The following is a 22,661-nucleotide window of genomic DNA, read 5'->3' on the forward strand; positions in this document are numbered from 1 at the left end:
AGGAAAATTCCTCATTCTAATCAAACACAAAGGGATTGTGGCAGATACCTGGCAGATACCAACTTGACCAGGTGATCAAGGTTATACCTCATAATGGGTAAGTAAGTACACACAGTATAATTTCTATACATTCTTTCCAAGAATGTATGGTCTGAATCTGGTTATGAGGAGCATCAGTGATCCACATTGAGGGTCATCCTAGAAAACCAAAGGGCAATCAAGACTCTTTATAGTCAAGGACATGAAAGATGGGGGAAAACTAGAGAGGTATTCTAGATTGAAGAAGACAGAGGAGATATGATAACTAAATACAGTATATGTTCTTGGATAGGATACTGAACCTGCATCAAATAAAATTTAATTGGCTCTGTGTTATATTAATGTTCATTTCCTGATTCCTTGTTTTGGGATGTATGCACTGGAATATTTAGGAGAGAATGAGGAATCATGTCATAAAAAGATACATACATACATCGTTTCTGTAGGCTTGAAACTGTTTTAAGATAAAAACAAACTATATATGTTTTGATTATAAATGCAATCTAATTCCTTTGTTTCTACATTTACACATTATTGCAATTGCTATACTTGTAAAGTGATTCATTTAGTAAATATTGGTTGAATAGATACTATACTTTATCAAGAATTTAGGAATTCTGTGTTTTAATGGGAATAATATATTTTTAACTTTGTTTTTCAGAAAGCTGAAGTTGATGGTAGTTTAAGTGATAGCCACGTGTCTCCTCCAGCCAAACGCACTTTGAAACAACCTGATTCTGTTTGCAAAGACAAATCAAAATCACGAAGTACTGGTCAGCGAGAGGAATGGAACATATCAACTGGACAGACCAGGTGAGAAATAAGAACTCATCCATTGTTATTTCATGAATTATTTGATACGATTCAGGGCTCATATTAATGCTAATTTTCTTTAAAAAAGCCACTAATGTGTAGAAACACTTATAGATGGTTTAAATTTGTTTTATAATTTTGTATGTGTCTCTTTTCTTTAAACATGACATAAAATATATTTGTCTTATAAAAATATGTAGTATATAATAGAAACTATTATTAAAACAATAAGGATTTTGATCTTAAATGTCCATATATATTTATACTTCTGAAAGTTTAAATAAAAACATTGGTTATTCATTGGTTATTTTTATCTGAAAATGAAATCTCCCCTTTCTAAAATTATTAAATATTATACTTGAATTGATATACTAAAATGTACTAAAGTAAAAATTAATTTTTAAGGACATCTTTTGTTTGCTTATTTTTAGTTTAAGTTTGCTTTGGGTTTGGCTCAGTATGTATCAGGAAAACTTATTTTTACACACTTACCAAAGTAAATAGTAATTAATGTATAGGATAGGCACACACACAGAAAAGATTTAAGCATTGAACTTAGAATTTTTAGCTTCTCTTTTCCTCCAGTCTTTGATGTAGAAATGCTGATGATGTGCTGACTACAAACAAAAGTAAAAGGAAAATTCTTCGACTTTTTTCCTTCTTGAAGTACTTAAAAATTACTTGATTTTATATGTCCAGGTAAATTCTGGATACTGTTACTCTCTAATGGAAAAAAAATCTTCGGGGTTTATAGGCTTTGATAGACAGTATACATTTACTAGTCCCTAAAGAGTCTGTGGTTCAGTATGTTCCAGAAGATGCACCACTTTTCTATAACTTTTGTATTTCGCATTTTCTGGGAGCTGAGTCGGAAAATCTTGAATCATAGTCTGTTGATTTTTCTTTTCCCACACTCATTCATCTGTGAGATAAAACAGATCCAGGTCACTATAATGATGTTACTTAAAATGAGTACTGCCCTTTAATTATACTCCTAGACTTGATCTATCTGTTGTAATCTGTAGCCTATATTTATTAAATGAATGAATCAGGCTTCTTTTTCTAGATAAACGTTTCTTAAAAATGTTCTTTTAGTGTCAGAGTTTGAGCTTTCACTGTAAGATAATTTTAACAGTTTTAGTAAATAATGGGCACTAGATTTTCTTCATCTTAACTACTCAGAAGGCCTTTGTGTAAATTGATCTTTTTTTTTTTTTTTTTTAAAGATTTTATTTATGAGAGATACAGAGAGGGAGAGGGAGAGAGAGACACAGGCAGAGCAAGAAGCAGGCTCCCTGCAGGGAGCCTGACATGGGACTCAATCCCAGTCTCCAGGATCAGGCCTTGGGCTGAAGGTGGCACTAAACCGCTCAGCCACCCAGGCTGCCCTTAAGTTGATCTTGATCATGTCTTTCATGTAAGAAGAGCCTCAAAATTTTTTTGAGAGAAAAAACAATTTTTTTTTTTTGAGAGAGAGAGTTTTGCTTCCATCTAGTTGCCTTAGTGTGATATTTCTTTTTTTTTTTTGAATACTAAGTACATTTTTAAAAAGCAATTTTTAAAAAAAGATTTTATTTATTTATTCATGAGAGATGGAGGGAGAGGCAGAGACACAGCAGAGGGAGAAGCAGGCTCCTCACAGGGAGCCCAATGCACGACTTGATCCCGGAATCATGCCCTGAGCTTAAGGCAGATGCCCAACTGCTAAGCCCGCCAGGTGTCCCAAGACCACTAAATTTTTAATCTTTAATTTTTAAATTTTTTCTAGAGAGACGGAGAGAGAGAGATTGAGGTGAGTGGGTGGGGAGGGACAGAGAGAGGAAGAGAGAGATAATCTTAAGCAGGCTCACTGCCCAGCACAGAACCCGATGTGGGGCTCAATCTCACAACCCTGAGATCATGACCTGAGCCAAAATCAAGAGTAGGATACTTACCTGGCTAGGCCACCCAGGTGCCCCAAGATCGCTAATTTTTTTTTTTTTAAGTTCCTGTTGATTGTTGAAATAATTTCCCTTTGAGACCTCAGTAATTGAATGAACATAGAGGTGGAAGTGGAACTGAACTTTGAAGATTAAGTTTATCAACATAATTATGATAATTTTTAATAAGGATTTTTTTGGTTGAAAATTTAATTATGTATTCTTTATCTTATATGTAGAAATTCACAAATATCCATGTTAGCCTAGATAGATGTTGTAGCTTACAAGTATTTTTTTTTTTTTTAATTTTTATTTATTTATGATAGTCACACAGAGAGAGAGAGAGAGAGGCAGAGACACAGGCAGAGGGAGAGGCAGAGACACAGGCAGAGGGAGAAGCAGGCTCCATGTACCGGGAGCCTGACGTGGGATTCGATCCCGGGTCTCCAGGATCGCGCCCTGGGCCAAAGGCAGGCGCTAAACTGCTGCGCCACCCAGGGATCCCAGCTTACAAATATTTTAAGTAGAGCAGCCCCGGTGGCTTAGCAGTTTAGCGCCGCCTTCAGCTTGGGGCATGATCCTGGAGACTAGGGATTGAGTCCCATGTCGGGCTCCCTGCATGGAGCCTGCTTCTCGCTCTGCCTGTGTCTCTGCCTCTCTCTTCCTCTGTCTCTCATAAACCAATAAATAAAATCTAAAAAAAAAAATTTAAATAATCCCGTTTTAAAACATTTTATTTTTAATAATCCCATCTTGTCAGCTGATTAGCTACTAGACATTTATTGAACTGAGATGCTCTATGTGTATACATGCATGTGTGTCTTTCTGTGGTGTTGGAGGAGGCACCCTAGAGAAAGAATGTGGCATGCATTTAATGTCTAGAATAATAGAAACACATACTCTAAGATACAGACAACATTAAATATTTGATAAGACTAACTGTACAGTTAAATGTAGTATGCATGAAAGTTTTGTGGTCAGATATTGAGAGAGTAGTGAGTGAGGTTAGGCAGAAATGTAACCACTTGTGTTAAACTGCTGAGGCACATTAGAATTGTAGGTAGTATTGGTTAAGGTCTTTCCAAACTGAGGCTTTTCCTGAAATGAGATTTAAAATCCTTAAAAAATCACTAAATTCCTTGGATTTAATGGAAAAGGGAGAATAAGTAATGATTATTAGTCAGCTAGTATTGCCTTGGTAGTATGCTCCAGATAACTGAAGGTGTAGAAAATTCTGACGTAATAATCATATGTAAAGTGATGCTGTTTCCATTTAAAAAATTTAGGAAAAAATAAAGAATTTAGGAAACATAGATACAAGGAAATATCCCCTGCCCACTCCCCTTTTCAAAAATAAACAAGGAGACTTCATAAAGATGTATTGGAGCTTGCATTTAAGCAGTGAACTTACCTGGTTACATTAAAGTGATTAACTTTTGGGTACACTGAGGCATATGTAGAGAAACTTTTTTAATAAGAAACTTTTTTAGGTGTGTATATTATGGAGTAGGCAGGCCACGTCTTAAGATCTCAGTATTCTCTTTCCAATACTCATTTAATATTCTATCTCCTTTTTGTTCATTTTATTTTTTTTCTTTTTATAGAAACTGGCATTTTTTTTAAAGATTTTATTTATCTATTCATGAGAGAGACACAGAGAGAGAGAGAGGCAGAGACACAGGCAGAGGGAGAAGCAGGCTCCATGCAGGGAGACCGACGTGGGACTTGATCCCGGGTCCCCAGGATCACACCCTGGGCTGAAGGCAGGTGCTAAACCGCTGAGCCACCTGGGCTGCCCCTTTTTGTTCATTTTCATCATTTTATTTTATTTATTTTATTTTATTTTATTTTATTTTATTTTATTTTATTTTATTTTATTTTTTTATTTTATTTTCATTTTCATCTTTTTAAAGAGAAATGGAAAAAGGATGATAATAATTTATGATTGTAAGATAATTGGGTTGATTGAAGAATAAGTTTTTATTTTTTCCTTATAAAACAGATCTTTCATTAGCAATAAAAAAAGCCAAGAAGCATTGTCTTCTTCAGAGGGACATAAAGCTTATTATGCTTTTTTCCCAGGGATGTTGCTATTGTTCAGAAAAGTTTTAGATTTCTTTTGTAGAATGATTTCAGGGTTAGTGTCTTATTTTTTTGAATAACTTAAGTATGTACAGTTTCAACCATTCAGTTTTGCATACACTAAAATTCATTTGGAGCCAAGACTTATTTTTTTCTTTTAAAGATTTATTTATTTATTCATGAGAGAGAAAGAGAGAGGAGCAGAGACATAAGCAGAGGGAGAAGTAGGCTTTTCACAGGGAGCCTGATGCAGGACTCGATCCTACATCCTGGGGTTATGCCCTGCGCTGAAGGCAAACGCTCAACCACTGAGCCACCCAGGTGTCCCTGGAGCCAAGACTTGTAAATAAACTGATCAAACTGAGTTAATATTATGTTAGGTCCAAAGCCAAAGTATATTTATGAAGTAGTAAAACTGACCTTTTTTTTTTTTTTTTTAAAGATTTTATTTATTTATTCATGAGAGACACACACAGAGAGAGGCAGAGACACAGGAGAAGCAGGCTCCATGCAAGGAGCCCAATGTGGGACTTGATCCTGGGACTCTGGGATCATGCCCTTAGTGAAAGGCAGATGCTCAACTGCTGAGCCACCCAGGTGTCCCTTCTGTTTGGTTTTAAGTGAGTTCTAGAAAATTTGACATGTGTAATCTTCCAAAGAAAGACATGTTAATACTTCAGTTTCATTACTTTATATGTACTTTGTATAGAAAGGTGCTAAAAATGAAATATTTTCCAAGACATGTAGCCTATTAGAACAAGATAGTTTTGTTGTTTTCTGGGGGAAAAGAGGGTTGGGGGCAGCCCCGGTGGCGCAGCGGTTTGGTGCCGCCTGCCGCCCAGGGCATGATCCTGGAGACCCTGGATCGAGTCCCACGTCGGGCTCTCTGCATGGAGCCTGCTTCTCCCTCTGCCTGTGTCTCTGCCTCTCTCTCTCTCTCTGCATCCCTATGAATAAATAAATAAAATCTTTAAAAAAAAAAAAAAAGAGGGTTGGAGTTTTTTGTCTTTGCTTTTTGACAAAATGAGTACATGTAACAGTTTGAGTTTTTGTGGATATCCTTTAGTCATCCTAGCTCTGATCTTTATTAGGCAAGGGCATTTATAATTAACATTTAATATTAAACTTTAACACGAGGAGTGCTGGAGTATCCAAAAACACTGGAATATTTTTGTTAAGAAGATTTGTGCAAACAGAAGTGGGAGATACAGGCTTCCAGTTATGGAATGAGTAAGTCACAGGAATGAAAGGTACAACATAGGGAATATACTCAGTGGTATTGTGATAGTGTTGTGTGATGTCAGATGGTAGGTACACTTGTGAGCACAGCATAAGTATAAACTTATTGAATCACTGTGGTATACACTTGAAAGTAATATAACATGTATTGAGTATACTTCCATTAAAAGAAAATTTTGTGCAGACAGTATGGATAATAGAACAGAAAAATCACATATTATTTTCTGAATGTCCTTTCCCTATTTAAAAAAAGTTGAAAATAATAATCATTGGGTATTAAAAGAAAACTTTAGTAAGTTTACATTGACAGTCTTTCTTTCATTATGTAGCCAGTTTAGTTTTTGTTTTTGACTTTCTCATTATACAGAAGCATACTGTGAATTTTTTTAAGCTTCATGTTTTGATGATTGTTTTAAGTATCTTCCTACTGAATTAACATTTGCTTTCCTCACCTAAAAGGAATAATTATACTATGACTGTTTTGAGAAATTAGCTAAGTTTTGTCAGGTTAGAATGTGTAATAAAACATATTGGAGAAATTATTAAATGGTATTGGTGTTCAAGGACTTTGTTCTTCTTACAGTTTATTGTTTGAGTACATTTGTTTGATTTTTATTTTGTTCACCAAAACCAGTAATAAATGTCTGTGACCATTGCTGCTTATGGTATCAGTTAACTTTATGGTACATGTTAAGCTTATGCCTCTTTGGACTTTATAGAGTTGAAGACAGAGCAAATTCAGTTTATAATTTGTTACTAAAGCTTTACCTGAAGTAATGAAATTACTCTTAGTATATTTTATTAATTGTATTACGAATCTTATTGTCATCTTTACTCTTAAAAAAGTATTATTACTGACATTTTAAAGATTAAAATGATTCTACCAGTATTGCGTTTCTTGCTTCTTTAAATGAATGTTGATGTGTTTGCATATTAAATATAATTGTGTTCTAGGTTAACTTCTCAGCCTGGTGCTACATTACCAAACGGACATAGTAGCTTATGTGAGTATTCTGTTATGAAACCGGTTAGTATTGAAATTCTTACTAATGTTGTTAGAGTAAGTGTTAAAGTGGGGTAAAACAACTTAATAGTATGTTCAGCATACAGTTGGAAATGACTGCATTTCAGTTATAGTGAATACTTATGTAATTGTTAAACATTGAGAAATCAGTACAAATGAAATAATTTAATTTATTACAGATCATAAATAGTGATCAGAATTTTAGATTATTGGGTATTAAAGCCACTTAAGCAGTTATATTAATTTTTTGGTAGTTTTTTAAAAGTAATTTTTGATGTATTTTTTCTTTTTTTATACTCTGTACTTTGAAATGTAAATCTCTCTCTTTTTGTAGCCCTTCGAAGCCATCCCCTTCGAGGGGAAAAGAAGGGAGATGGAGACCTTTCTTGTATAAATGGTGACATGGAAGTCAGAAAAAGTTGTCGTTCCAGGAAAAACAGATTTGAAAGCGTGAACCAGAGTTTGTTATTTGATCAACTAGTAAATAGGTATGAATACTTATGCAGTAAGCAATTTTATTTAATTTGTTTGATTTTTCAGATTTTAAAATTCCAAAATCAAATTTCAGATTTCAAAAAAAAATCAGTTATTTTTAAGGTAGTTATGTTTTAAAGAATAACTTAAGCACTGACTTAGCAATAAATGCAATTATTTTAAACCTTAATTTGAATTAACAGTGGTTAGCAATGATTATTAGTTTCTAGTCCATTTATGACATTTAATAGTTTATATGATAGGTAAATTTTTCTCATCCTTTTATAATTTTTGTGAACAAATAATATAAAAGGTAATCTTCACTATTAAAGTCCTTTAATATTTGCTCATTAACAATTTGTTTTTGGTAGTTTTTTTTTTTTTTAATTTTTATTTATTTATGATAGTCACAGAGAGAGAGAGAGGCAGAGACACAGGCAGAGGGAGAAGCAGGCTCCATGCACTGGGAGCCTGACGTGGGATTCGATCCTGGGTCTCCAGGATCGCGCCCTGGGCCAAAGGCAGGCGCCAAACCGCTGCGCCACCCAGGGATCCCTGTTTTTGGTAGTTTTTAAGCAACATTAAATTCCATTATTGATATGTACTAAGTATACTTTTCTTTAGTCAAGATTTTGAATTAAAGGTCCCTTGAGACTGGGTATATGGGATATAACTAGTGAATGAGCTTAGCAGATTGCTCAGTGTCTACATGCAAAGAAATTTTATTCTTCTCAGATGATAAATTATCCTACAATGGTCTAGAGAGGAGCAATGGTCCTTGCAGTGGTCTAGAGAGGAGAGGTCAGTGTAATCCCTATTTTACAAGAGAGAAAATTATATTCTATGCTGGTAATGCCAAATTTGAGTATTCGTTATTATTTGTTAAATACTTAGATCATTATCTACATACATAGTACATGTTATATGTTTATGTTTGAAAGATTAAATGGGATAATGTCAGCCTGTAATCTGTGGAGCACAGTATTGTCTAATTTTTAAAAATATCCATTCAGTTAACCTTATGTTGGCTTTAAACTTTTTTTTTAAGTAAGCTCTATGCCCAGTTTGGAACCCAGCACAGGACTTGGACTCATGACCCTGAGATTTAAGACCTTACCTGAAACCAAGGGTCAGATGCTTTACCAACTGAGCCACCCAGACACCTCTGGCTTTAAACTTTTCTTTTCCTTTTTTTTTTTTTTTTTTTTGCGCCTGCCCCCCCCCCCCCCCAGCTTTAAACTTTTTACAGATTTTTATCTTATAAATTATCTTAACACCATCTTCAAATAAAAATTTTTCATTGCCTTGGATCTGGTAGTCCTTTATAGTGGCATTGTGGCGTTGAATATTAGGAGTATTATAGATTTTATTTTACTTTTTATTTTTTAAAAGATTTTATTTATTCATTCATTCATGAGAGACACAGAAAGAGGGAGAGAGAGAGGCAGGCAGAGGGAGGAGCAGGCTCCATGCTGGGAGCCCAACATGGGACTTGATCCTGGGTCTGCAGGATCACGCCCTGGACTGAAGGTGGCACTAAACCGTTGAGCCACTGGGGCTACCCTATAGATTTTATTTTTAAGTATTCTCTACACTCAGTGTAGGGCTTGAACTCAGAACCCTGAGATCAAGAGTCGCATGCTCTTCTGACTGAGCTAGCTAGGTGCCCCAAATATTTCATAAGTTTTATTATAATAAATACATTAAGGTAAAAGATGTTCTGGATTTTTGGGGGCATTATCTTCTGATGAATACTGATTCAGAAAAATAATTGAGATGCTATCTACAGTTACATTTCAAAGATAATTTAATTATGCTTTGATGAAGAGCTCTTTCACATGTATGACACATTATATGGTGTCACATTTGTCTAAATCCTGGTTTTATTACGTGATTGTAGTACTGCTGAAGCTGTATTACAAGAAATGGACAACATTAACATCAGACGGAACCGTCGGTCAGGAGAAGTAGAACGACTTAGAATGTGGACAGATACAGAATTTGTGAGTATATTAACTTTAAAAACCCTGGCAAATATTTTTTATTTTGGTTGAGGAACTCAAAGGGAGGGTAAGCAGCATTTGGATTTTCTTTAATTAACAGAATTATTCTTTTTTTTCTATTTTTGTTTGAGATTTTGTTTTCTTCTTCTGTACTTACTCTGCTTGCCACAACCTTCCCCAAAAGACCCTCTGCACTTTTGCCAGAAGAGTCATCCTAAAGTATAACTCTGATTCTGATACTTTTCTGATCTGAAGCCTTCATTGTTCTTTTTTACTGTATTACTGAATTAATTAAAAACACCTTGACCTTTGTAATCTGGTTTCAATTTTTTCTTTTCACACACCATTGCCCAAATATAAACAAATCATTCTTGTTCCTTTATCCTTTACTTCTGGTAATACTTCTGGTTAAGACTGCTGCAATCCTCCCTTTGTCTCAAGGTTCATCTCAGATGCTGCCTCCCTTCCCTTTCCTTAGTAACAAGAGGATCATCTCTCTGAATTCTAGGGTACATTATACCTTTTTAAATGGCATTTCATTTGTTTTACTTTGTTTTATAGTTACCTGTGACTTATCTTGTTCCATCCAACTAGGCTGTAATTTGCTTGAGGGAGAAAGTATGTTCATGGCATTGTAGTTTTAAAATTTCAAATATTTTGTAAGTTTGTTTGAATTCAGGAAGCTTTGGTTTTCATGAATCTGTGCCTTGCAAATAGGTGCTCAGTAAATTTCAAGAGTGGTCATGTACCACTGGGTTAATGATATTGATAGCCAGGAATAAATTGCATGTTAATATTTGACAGATTTCTCTCTTTAAAAGGAAAACATGGATATGTATTCAAGAGTGAAAAGGCGAAGAAAGTCACTGAGAAGAAATAGTTATGGGATACAAAATCATCATGAAGTCTCTACTGAGGGTGAAGAAGAAGGTTTGTAAAGTACTTATGAAGTAAATGCTACAAAGTGCAGGTGGGAGGGAAGAAAAATACATATAAGTAATATACGTCTAATATTGCTGGGTGTGTGATTTTTGGCTTTAGAAATCTACATTGTATAATTTGGAATAATTTTTATTTGGCATTCTGAGTTTTCACCTTCGTCTGGAAAAATGCCTTTACACTATACATGATTATTTAATTTATCTTACTAGTAGTCCGTAAGTGACCTAATCTGGTGTGGCATTTACCAAGGGCTGATTTGTTATTAAGTGAGGCCTCTTTTGTGTTTAGATACCTTCTAACTGGAAGCCTCTATCCACAGTCACCTTCTGTCTGTATCCTCTGAGTCTCTGATTATTTGGGTCCCAAATTTAGTTATGGACTGAGGAGTAAATGGTGAAGTTCAGAGAAAGAGAAACTGGTAATGTTAGTGGAAGGAGGTATACTGCTCTTTTCTGAGGCTTGTCTGGGTTCTTTTTTTTTTTATTATTTTTTATTTTTTATTTTTTATTTTATTTATTTATTTATTTTTTTTGCTTGTCTGGGTTCCGAACCGAAGAACCTGGCTGAATTTGTAGGGCTGGAGCTGGGAACATGATTAAAATACATGTCCCAAAGGTTATAAATCAATGACTAGTACGTCTGTAGGATTTAATTCTATAGGTTTTAATCTTTATTGAAATGGATTTTCAGATTTGGTGTATTGTAAATGCAGATATTTGTATTTTACCAGGAAATCTTACCAGTTACTACTATATGTAAAGCTTAGATGGAAATGAATGGGTTTGTTTCTCAAATTCTCTAATATAGTATTAGTGATTTTTTTTTCTTTTTTTTGCATTAGTTTTGAAGAGCTGATATTTCTGATGAGGGTACTTTATTGAGCAAATATTGTTGTTATAGCTAGAACCTCTGTATTGCTTCTTTTGGAGAAAATTAGTATAAGTGAGACAGATTTATAATGTGACTTTTGCCTTTTTTCATTAACTGAACAACTTTGTAGAGTTTTCAAAGTCAATTTGCCATGCATAGAATTTCTCCCCCACAATATTATTATGTAGGGGTTTCTCAAAAAGTAATATTTTTTGAGGATTTAAAGAGACTTATTTGGGAACAGGTAATTTATTTAGCTAGTAATATTGTATTTGCTAATTTTATCTAGAACTTAATACAAATTTCAGTGAATATCGCTGGTGGTTTTAAAATTTTACCTATGCCTAAATATAGTTGTATTATATTGACAATTACTGTGGTTAAAAAGTTTTTTTTTTTTTTTTAAAGATTTTATTTATTTATTTATTCATGAAAGACACAGAGAGAGAGAGAGAGGCAGAGACACAGGCAGGCTCCATGCAGAGGGAGAAGCAGGCTCCATGCAGGGAGAGAGAGGCAGAGGGAGAAGCAGGCTCCATGCAGGGAGCCCGATGTGGGACTTGATCCCGGGACTCCAGGATCACGCCCTGGGCCAAAGGCAGGCGCTAAACCGCTGAGCCACCCAGGGATTCCCCTGTGGTTAAAAAGTTAATCACAAAGTATATTGCATTTGGGGGCCATAAGCCAATAAAATTTCATCAGTTTTATTTATTTTTTAAAATGGTTTTTTTAAAAGATTTATTTAAAAAAAAATTTTTTTTTAAAAGGTTTTATTTATCCACTCATGAGAGAGACACAGAGGGAGAGAGAGGCAGAGACACAGGCAGAGGGAGAAGCAGGCTCCATGCAGGGAGCCCGATGTGGGACTCGATCCAGGGTCTCCAGGATCATGCCCCGGGCTGCAGGCGGCGCTAAACCGCTGCGCCACCGGGGCTGCCCTAAAAAATTTTTTTTAAAGATTTTATTTATTCATTCATGAGAGACACAGAGAGAGACACAGGCAGAGGGAGAAGCAGGCTCCATGGAGGGATGCCCGACGCGGGACTCGATTCCGGGTCTCCAGGATCAGGCCCTGGGCTGAAGGCAGCGTTAAACCACTGAGCCATCCGGACTGCTCTAAAGATTTATTTATTTATCCATGGGAGAGACAGACTGAGAGAGAGAGGCAGAGACATTGGCAGAGGGAGAAGCAGGCTTCTCCCAGGGAGCCTGATGTGGGTGGGACTTGAACCTGGATCCCCAGATCATGACCTGAGCCGAATGCAGGCACCCAACTGAATCCAGGAGCCCAACCGCTGAGCTACTCCGGCATCCCATTAAAAATTTTCTATTTTTAAGTAATCTCTATACCCAGTGTGGAGCTTAAACTCACAAACCTGAGATCAAGAGTTGTATGCTCTTCCGACTGAGCCAGCCAGTCACCCCAGATTTTTATTTTATTTTATATTTAAAATTAATTAATTTTTAAAAGATTTTATTTATTTATTCATGAGAGACACACAGAAGGAGGCAGAGACACAGGCAGAGGGAGAAGAAGCAGGCTCAATGCAGGGAGTGGGACGTGGGACTCGATCCTGTGTCTCCAGGATCATGCCCTGTGCTGAAGGTGGCGCTAAACTGCTGAGCCACCTGGGCTGCCCCAGATTTTTATTTTAAACTGTAAATAGATGTCATGGTTTTAGCCAAACCACTTTTTAAAAATAAATTCTGTACATAAAGAATTTATGTACATTATATTTTAAGTGTATAGTGTATGAAGTGATCACTTATGTCAAGAAATAGATCACTAGCACCCCAGAGATCTGCTTCATGAGCTCTCCCATTCCTACCTGCATTTTCTTACCAAAATAGAGTAATTTGTGCTTATCTATTGTCAGTAAGCCTAACAAACCATTACACTGCCAACAAAAATTGCTCTTGCTGTAACATTAGTAATTATTTTGTAAGCATATTTTTTTAAACTACCAAGTGATACTTTTTTTTTTTTTTTTTTTTTACCAAGTGATATTTGAATACTAACCTTATTCACTGGTGGATAACTGGGCATTAAATGAAGTTTGTTGCAGTAAAATTGTGATTCATCTTCTATAACTGTTCTGTATGACCAAAGAGATAGAAATAGAAAGATCATAAGTATATCTAGGCTATTTAGAAGAGAGCTATATTATTTGTAAGAAAGGCCTTTTTTTTTTTAACATCTATCTAGGTTGATTTTTAATTATATTGATATATACTGTATCAGAAAATGTTGACACTTTTAAATGTGGAATGGGCAGAAAGAATAAAAGATAGAATGTAAATATTCAGTTCTAGAGTGATCCAATTCTTGTGGATTAAAACAGTAATTCTTTTCCTTTGTGTGGGGGAAACTAGAATCTCAAGAGGAGGATGGAGATATAGAAGTTGAAGAGGCAGAAGGAGAAGAAAATGATAGACCATATAATTTAAGACAAAGGAAAACAGTGGATAGATACCAAGCACCTCCAATAGGTAAGAAAAGCTGAAGAACTTTTTGTTGAGCTGCGTATTCTACTCCACCCCTTTTGAATTTAGTAATAAATACTGATCATTCTTTTTTTTTTTTTTCTTTATTTAAGTTTTTATTTATTTATTTATTTATTTTTTTTATTGGTGTTCAATTTACTAACATACAGAATAACACCCAGTGCCCGTCACCCATTCACTCCCACCCCCCGCCCTCCTCCCCTTCTACCACCCCTAGTTCGTTTCCCAGAGTTAGCAGTCTTTACGTTCTGTCTCCCTTTCTGATATTTCCCACACATTTCTTCTACCTTCCCTTATTTTCCCTTTCACTATTATTTATATTCCCCAAATGAATGAGAACATATAATGTTTGTCCTTCTCCGACTGACTTACTTCACTCAGCATAATACCCTCCAGAATACTGATCATTCTTGTGTAATACCTGAGCTAGCCAGGTACCCCCAGTGTTGCTGAATTTAGAAGAATGGAATCTCTTGTAGTTTTATTCATCTTTTTTATGTATACTTCTGTTCACACACACAACAGAAAGAAAGTTGAAGTACATAATTGCAGTATAGAATTACATGCAGCATGTACATTTTATTTAAAGAATCTTGAATTTAGTAATAAATACTGCTCATTTTTGTGTAATACTTTAAATTTTATTGAACACTTTCATTTACAGCAGTTCTTTTAGTTCTATGTTCCAAGTGGTTAAGTGGTTTAGCCAAAGTCGCAAAATTGGGTACAAGACTGCAGCTTGGCCAATAATCTAGGTTTATTTGTTTATTTGTTTATTTTTTATTTATTTTTATTTTTTTATTTTTTTATTAAAAATTTTTTTTTTAAATTTTTATTTATTTATGATAATCACACACAGAGAGAGAGAGGCAGAGACACAGGCAGAGGGAGAAGCAGGCTTCATGCACCGGGAGCCCGACATGGGATTCGATCCTGGGTCTCCAGGATCGCGCCCTGGGCCAAAGGCAGGCGCTAAACCACTGCGCCACCCAGGGATCCCTATTTGTTTATTTTTTAAAAGTAATCTCTATTCCCAACTTGGGGCTCGAATTCATGACACTGAGATCAAGAGTCGCATGTTCCACCAATTTAGCCAGCCAGATGCCCCTAGGTTTTTGTTTCCTTTAGGAGGAAAACCTTTTATCTTCATGCTGTTAAGATAATGACAGGTACTCACATAGGTGCTGTTTTATTTTTCTTTTCACCATTTTTGTTGGGTTTTGCTGATTTTTAATCTGTAGAATTCACTGGTTTTTAGTATATTTACAGGGATTATGTAGTTATCATCTCTGAGTCCAGAACATTTTATTACTTCTACACTTTCATCCCACCAGCCATTGGCAACCACTAATATACTTTCTGTGTACAGAGTTGCCTTATTGTGACGTTTTGTATTTAGCTTCTTTCACTTAGCATAATATTTTTAAGGAAGGACTGAGATATTTATAGGAGATATTTATACTCAGACTCTAATGCTTTGAAATAATGATTTAATGTCTGGAAGGTGTGGATCAGAGGTATCTACTAGAAGCTTGCCTTTAGTGTGTGCGGACATTATACCAGTTAGGAGTCACTGGCACACGTAGCCCTCTCAATCATGGAGGAGATATGGAAAGATAGAAAAATTGTGAATTATTTTTCTAGATTAAAAAAATCTTTATTAGAATATTTAACATGTACAGTTTGGCAAGTTGGAAATACCTTAGGTATATACTTATGAAACTATCATTACCATCAAGATCATGACCATGTTTATCAACCCCCAAAATATCTTTCTGCCTGTTTGTAATCTACTCCTAACTTTCTGGAGCCGTCACCATCCCAATCCTTAGGTAGCTTCTGATCTGATTTATTTTCTTTAACCATAGATGAATTTACATTTTCTTGAATTTTATATACAATATGTACTCTTTTTTTGTCTGACTTCTTTCACTCAGCGTAATTGTAAGACTCCTCCATGTTGAAAGTAACAATAAAAGTGTATTATTTCTTTTTATTACCAAGTAGCATTCCATTGTATGAATATATCATAATTTGTTTATCCATTATTTGTAGATGGACATTTGGATTGTTGACATTTTTAGTATTTTGCTATTATAAATAAAGTTGTTAGGAACATTCATGTGCAAGTCTTTGGACATATTTTTTCATTTTTCTTATAAACACCAAGGAGTGGAATGGCTGGGTTTTGTGATTAGGTGTATGCTTAATGTGCAAAGAAATTGCCAAATTGTTTTCCAAAGTGGCTGTACCACGTACATTCTCCCTGAGAGTGTATGAGAGTCCATTTGCACCATTTTCTTGCCACACACTTGTTATCTGTTTTTGAAATTAACTTTAATACATAGTTATTGAAGTTTAAATCTCTATTTCCCAAACGATGTTGAGCATCTGTATATGCTGCTTTGCCAGCGTTATTTCTGAAGTATCTGTTAAAATCTGTTGCCCATTTTTTCAGTGAGTTGTTTATTTTCTTGATAGTTTTGAGTTTCTCATGTATTTTGGATATCAGTTCTCTATCAGATACATGATTTGCAAGTATTTTCTCAGTCTGTAGCTTGTCTCCTTTAATTTCTTACTAGTATTTTTGAAAGAGCAGAATTTAGTAATTTTGATGAACTCCAATTTATTAGTTTTTTAAATGGATTATGCTTTTGGTGTAGTATCAAAAAATCATTATCTAACCCTAAATCACAAAGATTTATTTTTTTATTTTTATTTTTTAAAAAAGATTTATTTATTTTATGGGGAGCGAGAGAGAGAGAATGTGTATGTGGGGAGAGGCAGAGGAGTAGAATTTTTTTTTTTTAAGATTTTATTTATTTATTCATGAGTGACACACAGAGAGAGGCAGAGACATAGACAAAGGGAGAAGTAGGCTTCCCACAGGGAGCCTGATGCAGGACTCGATCCCAGGACCAGGATCATACCCTGAGCTGAAGGCAGATACTCAACCACTGAGTCACTCAGTTGTCACAATCACAAAGATTTAGTTTAGCATCTTTCTATTTTTTAAAGATTTTATTTATTTGTGAGAGATACAGAAAGGGAGAGGCAGACACAGGTGGAGGGAGAAGCAGGCTCCTTACAAGGAACCCCATGTGGGACTTGATCCTGTATCCCAGGATCATGCCTTGAGCCGATGGCAGACCCTCAACCACTGAGCTACCCAGGTGTCCCAATTTAACATCTTTTTAGAAAGTTTATTTGCAACTTATGCTATTTATTACCTACCAGAGTTTTTGATTTTGTTGTGCTCCTTCTAGATAGCATTTGGAACTTGAACACATATGACTAGCTTCTATTCTTTTTTTTTTTAAAGATTTTATTTATTCATGAGAGACACACAGAGAAAGGTGCAGAGACACAGGCAGAGGGAGACACAGGCTCCATGCAGGGAGTCTCTGGGATCACGCCCTGAGCCAAAGGCAGAAGCTCAGCCACTGAGCCACTCAGGCGTCCCTATTCTTGTATAACTTCTATTAGAAGTAATTTCTACTCCTTTTATACATTAGCTTATCAATTTATTATGTTATTTCTGTGTTGTGTTTTTTTTTTTTTTTAAGTACCAGCTCATCAAAAAAAGAGGGAAAACACGCTGTTTGATATTCATAGATCTCCAGCAAGAAGAAGTCATATCAGGTATGTTTTGTTGGTTTTTGATAGGAAATATTTGTATCTGTTATTCAGATATATCCTTTAAAAAATACATAACGAAATACCTTATAATTAAAATAGAGGTTTTTTTTTTTTTCAAATATAGGTATTAATTGTGTTGATAATGCCAATGAGGAACTAAATGGCATTTTTCTTTAATTAGGGACTAGTGGTTTTTACCTTACATGTGACTGTTCTCTGCCTGGTTCAGTTTGCTTGGAATAATTACTGTTTTAAAAGTTATGTCCTTTAAAACTACATAGCTCTCTGGTGGGCTCTTAGAGTTGAATCTTTTTTTTTTTTTTTTTAAGATTTTATTTATCTATTCATGAGAGACATACACACACAGAGAGAGGCAGAGAGATAGGCAGAGGGAGAAGCAGGGTCCATGCAGGGAGCCCGATGTGGGACTTGATTCTAGGACTCCAGGATCATGGCGTGGGCCGAAGGCAGGTGCTCAACCGCTGAGCCACCCAGGCGTCCCAGTAGAGTTGCATCTGAACAACTCACATTGCTTTCACTTGAAACACTGGTTCAGTTACTCTTTACTACTTTTTTTACTCCTTTGCTCTTTCTTTCGTATGTAGATAAAAGGCCACTCTTTGGTTTTGAAACTGTCTTGTCTATTATATTTTCTGAAAAGGCAACATGGAATATACAATGAATAAACTATATTTTTTAAGATTTTATTTATTCATGAGAGACACAGAGAGGCAGAGACATAGGCAGAGGGAGAAGCAGGCTTCCTCTAGGAAGCCTGATCTGGGACTTGATCCCGGAACTCCGGGATCACACTCTGAGCCGAAGGCAGATGCTCAGCCACTGAGCCACACAGGTGTCCCTAAACATTTTTAAATGAATACGGAAAAACTTTTTTTCTAACCTCTGTAGTCTCTCTCTCCCATAGTAACATTATTATATCCTTAGAGAGTATGTTCATATATATATATATATATGTATGTACATGCATGTTGATTGTTAGCCCATTTTTTTTACACAAGATATACTGTGCACATGATCCTATACCTTGTATTTTTCACTTAATTCTTTTAATTGTCTTTTCATTTCTGTATAGTATAACTTCACATTTACATTTATATTTACACATTACATTTATAGATATATTAAAATTTTTAGGTTAGTTCTTACGGAGAGATTGTTTTCATTTTATGCTATTATAAAATATGATGAATAGTGTTGCATAATACTGTATATGTGTACAAGTATATTTGTAGGATAAATTTCTCAGAAGTGGAATCTCTTGAGGGAATATGAGATTATAACTTTGATTACAGTTTGCAAGCCACCCAATAATGTATGAAAGTGCCTATTTTCCCATATTCCTGCAAACAAAATATGTTCCCACACTTTCAGATTTTTGCTAGTCTGAGAGTTGAAGAGATCTTGATTTATTTTAAATTTCTGTATCCCCCCCAAAAAAAAAAAATTTCTGTATCCCAAAAAAATAATAAAAAATAAATAAATTTCTGTATCACGTATGAGAATATTTTTTCATATGTTTAAAAGCCATTTGTTTTTCTTTTTAAAGATTTTTTAAAATAGATTTTATTCATCCATTTGAGAGAGAGAGAGTGTGTGCATGAGAGAGCACAAGCAGTGGAGAGGGAGAAGCAGGCTGCCCATTGAGCAGCGAGCCCGAGGTGGGGCTCAATCCCAGGACTTTGGGCTCATGATCAAAGTGGAAGGCAGCTGTCTAACCAACTGAGCCACTCAGGCTCCCTTTTTAAAGATTTTATTTATTTATTCATGAGAGACACACAGAAAGAGGGGCAGAGACATAGGTCAAGGGAGAAGCAGGCTCCATGTAGGGAGCCCGATGTGGGACTCGATCCCGGGTCTCCAGGATCACATCCGGGGCTGAAGGCGGTGCTAAACCGCTAAGCCACCGGGTCAGGTGCCCTTTTTTAAAAGATTTTATTTGGGGATCCCTGGATGGCTCAGTGGTTTGGCGCCTGCCTTTGGCCCGGGGTGTGATCCTAGAGTCCCGGGATTGAGTCCCACGTCGGGATCACTGCATGGACCCTGCTTCTCCCTCTGCCTGTGTCTCTACCTCTCTCTGTCTGTGTCTCTCATGAATGAATAAATAAAAAAAATCTTAAAAAAAAATAAAGATTTTATTTATTTGAGAGAGAAAGAGAAAGAGTGAGAGCACAAGCAGGGGGGAAGGGCAGAGAGAGAGGGAGAGGCAGGCTCCTCATGGAGAGCCCTGTGTGGGGCTGGATTCCAGGACCCTGGGATCATGACCTGAGCTGAAGGCAGAAGTTTAACTGACTGAGCCACCCAGGTGCCTCTAAAAGCCTTTTTGTTTTTCCTTTTATCTGAAATGTCTGTAAAGTTTGCCGATTTTTCTCTTCTCTCTTTCTCTCTCTCTCTCTCTCTCTTTCTTTCTTTCTTTCTTTCTTCTTTTTTTTAAAGATTTCATTTATTTATTCATGAGACACAGAGAGAAAGAGAGGCAGAGACATAGGCAGAGGGAGAAGCAGGCTCCATGCAGGAAGCCTGATGTGGGATTTGATCCTGGAACTCCAGGATCACGCCCTGAGCCGATGGCTGACGCTTAACTGCTGAGCGTCCCAGGTGTCCCTTGCTGATTTTTCTAATAGTTTGTTTTTTTAAATCTATTTTTAGTAGTTCTATATTAGTCCTTTGTCATAAGTTGCCATTCTTTTCCTTGGTTTGTACTTTGTCTTTTTTTTTACTTTGTTTTTGGTTGTCTTTATTAGAGGGTTTTTATTTTTATGTAGTCAAATTTTTATCAGTCTTTTTTTTTAAGGCTTTTAGATTTTATTTTATTTAAAAAAATTTTTTTTTTAATTTTTATTTATTTATGATAGTCACACAGAGAGAGAGGCAGAGACATAGGCAGAGGGAGAAGCAGGCTCCATGCACCAGAAGCCCGACATGGGATTTGATCCCGGGTCTTCCAGGATCATGCTCTGGGCCAAAGGCAGGCGCTAAACCGCTGCGCCACCCAGGGATCCCGGCTTTTAGATTTTAAATGATAGTTAAAAAGCCTACCCAAATCCAGGGGCTCATGGGTGGCTCAGTTGGTTCCAAGTGTTTGACTTGTGATTTCAGCTCAAGTCATGATCTCAGGTTTGTGAGATCCAGCCTTACATCAGGCTCTGCTCAGGCTCTGTGCTGGGCACGGAGCCTGCTTAAGACTCTCCTTTTCCCTTTGTCCCTCCTTTACCCACACATGTGTGCTCTCGAGCTTTCTCTGTCTCTGTCTAAATTAAAAGGAAAAAAAAGAGAAGAGCCTACCATAATCCAAGTTTTCTTTTTTTCTTTTTAAGATTTTATTTATTTATTCATGATAGTCATACAGAGAGAGAGAGAGAGAGAGAGAGAGGGGCAGAGACACAGGCAGAGAGAGAAGCAGGCTCCATGCACCGGAAGCCCGACGTGGGATTCGATCCCGGGTCTCCAGGATCGCGCCCTGGGCCAAAGGCAGGCGCCAAACCACTACGCCACCCAGGGATCCCTAATCCAAGTTTTCAAGGAGTTCATCTTCGTTTAATTTTATGGTATCATTTTTTTACTTTTAAATTTGATCCAGGGCGCCTGGGTGGCTCAGGGGTTGAGCATCTGTCTTTGGCTCAGTGTGATCCTGGGATCCTGGGATCCTGGGATGGAGTCCTGCGTGGGGCAGGGCCTGCTTCTCCCTCTGCTTATGTTTTTACCTCTCTCTCTGTGTCCCTCATGAATAAATACATAAAATCTTTAAAAATAAAATAAATAAATGTTGAGCCATTTGAATTTTATCCTAATATAAGATTTGTTGTACAGATTAAACTTCGTTTTGCAGTTGTAAAATGAGCTGTCCCAAACCAATTTACTGAATTAGTCTATGATTTCTCTTTTGATTCCCATTGCGGTCTTAATCATATTGTCAAATTACATGTTTTGACCTGCTTCTGGATATTTATTCCATTCATCTATTTTTTTTTAATCTTTTTTTTTTAAAGATTTTATTTATTTATTAGAGAGAGAGAGAGAGAGAGAGGGGCAGAGACACAGGCAGAGGGAGAAGCAGGCTCCAAGCAGGGAGCCTGACGTGGGACTTGATCCCAGATCTTCAGGATCGTACCCCGGGCTGAAGGTGGCGCCAAACCACTGGGCCATCGCGGCTGCCCAACCTTTATTATTTTTAATGAAAAAAAGTTTTATTTAAATTCAGTTTGCCAATATACAGTATAACACCCAGTGCTCATCTCATCACGTGTCCTCCTTTTTTTTTTTTTACGTGTCCTCCTTAATGCCCATTACCCATTTCCCTTTCAGCAACCCTTTGTTTCCCAGGTAGGAGTCTCTCATGGTTTGTCTTCCTCTAATTTTTACCCCACTCAGGTTCCCTCCTTTCCCTTATGGTCCCTTTCACTATTTCTTATATTCTGGAATTGCTTTTAAAAATGACTTTCTCGGGATCCCTGGGTGGCGCAGCGGTTTGGCGCCTGCCTTTGGCCCAGGGCGCGATCCTGGAGACCCGGGATCGAATCCCACGTCGGGCTCCCGGTGCATGGAGCCTGTTTCTCCCTCTGCCTGTGTCTCTGCCTCTCTCGCTCTCTCTGTGTGACTATCATAAATAAATACAAATTAAAAAAAAAAAAAAATGACGGGATCCCTGGGTGGCGCAGCGGTTTGGTGCCTGCCTTTGGCCCAGGGCGCGATCCTGGAGACCCGGGATCGAATCCCACGTCGGGTTCTCGGTGCATGGAGCCTGCTTCTCCCTCTGCCTGTGTCTCTGCCTCTCTCTCTCTCTCTCTCTCTCTCTCTCTGGGACTATCATAAATAAATAAAAAATTAAAAAAAAAATTAAAAAAACAATGACTTTCTCGGGGCACCTGGGTGGCTCCATGGTTGAGCATCTGCCTTCAGCTCAGGGTGTGATCACCGCATCCTGGGATTGGGTTCTGCATTGGGCTCCCCATGGGGAGCCTGCTTCTCCCTCTGCCTGTGTCTATACTACCATTCTCTCTGTGTCTCTCATGAATAAATAAATAAAGTTTTTAAAAAAATAAAACTACTTTCTAGGGTCACCTGGCTGGCTCAGTCAGGAGAGCATGTGACTCT

The 22,661-nt window shown here is 36.7% G+C and overlaps 1 protein-coding gene and 1 long non-coding RNA gene across 3 annotated transcripts in view; one reads left to right on the top strand and one right to left on the bottom strand.

Annotated features, from left to right (window-relative positions):
- Positions 1-22,661, top strand: part of ATAD2B (ATPase family AAA domain containing 2B) — a 158,759-nt gene that overhangs the window by 26,355 nt on the left and 109,743 nt on the right. For both annotated transcript variants that reach the window (XM_072770929.1, XM_072770930.1), the window contains exons 2-8: positions 701-852; positions 7,047-7,096; positions 7,451-7,604; positions 9,491-9,593; positions 10,415-10,523; positions 13,779-13,895; positions 17,477-17,552. In XM_072770929.1, coding sequence (XP_072627030.1) covers positions 701-852; positions 7,047-7,096; positions 7,451-7,604; positions 9,491-9,593; positions 10,415-10,523; positions 13,779-13,895; positions 17,477-17,552 — 761 coding nt within the window. The remainder of the gene's footprint in view (positions 1-700; positions 853-7,046; positions 7,097-7,450; positions 7,605-9,490; positions 9,594-10,414; positions 10,524-13,778; positions 13,896-17,476; positions 17,553-22,661) is intronic.
- The window catches only part of LOC140601654 (uncharacterized), a 39,333-nt gene continuing 18,032 nt past the window's right edge, over positions 1,361-22,661 (bottom strand). The window contains exons 2-3 of the long non-coding RNA XR_012004647.1: positions 13,426-13,501; positions 1,361-1,774 (exon numbers count right to left, since the gene is read on the bottom strand). This is a non-coding gene — a long non-coding RNA (uncharacterized lncRNA). The remainder of the gene's footprint in view (positions 1,775-13,425; positions 13,502-22,661) is intronic.

This window comes from Canis lupus, chromosome 12 (genome assembly GCF_048164855.1).
Source record: "Canis lupus baileyi chromosome 12, mCanLup2.hap1, whole genome shotgun sequence".
In the NCBI taxonomy this organism is placed as follows: domain Eukaryota; kingdom Metazoa; phylum Chordata; class Mammalia; order Carnivora; family Canidae; genus Canis; species Canis lupus.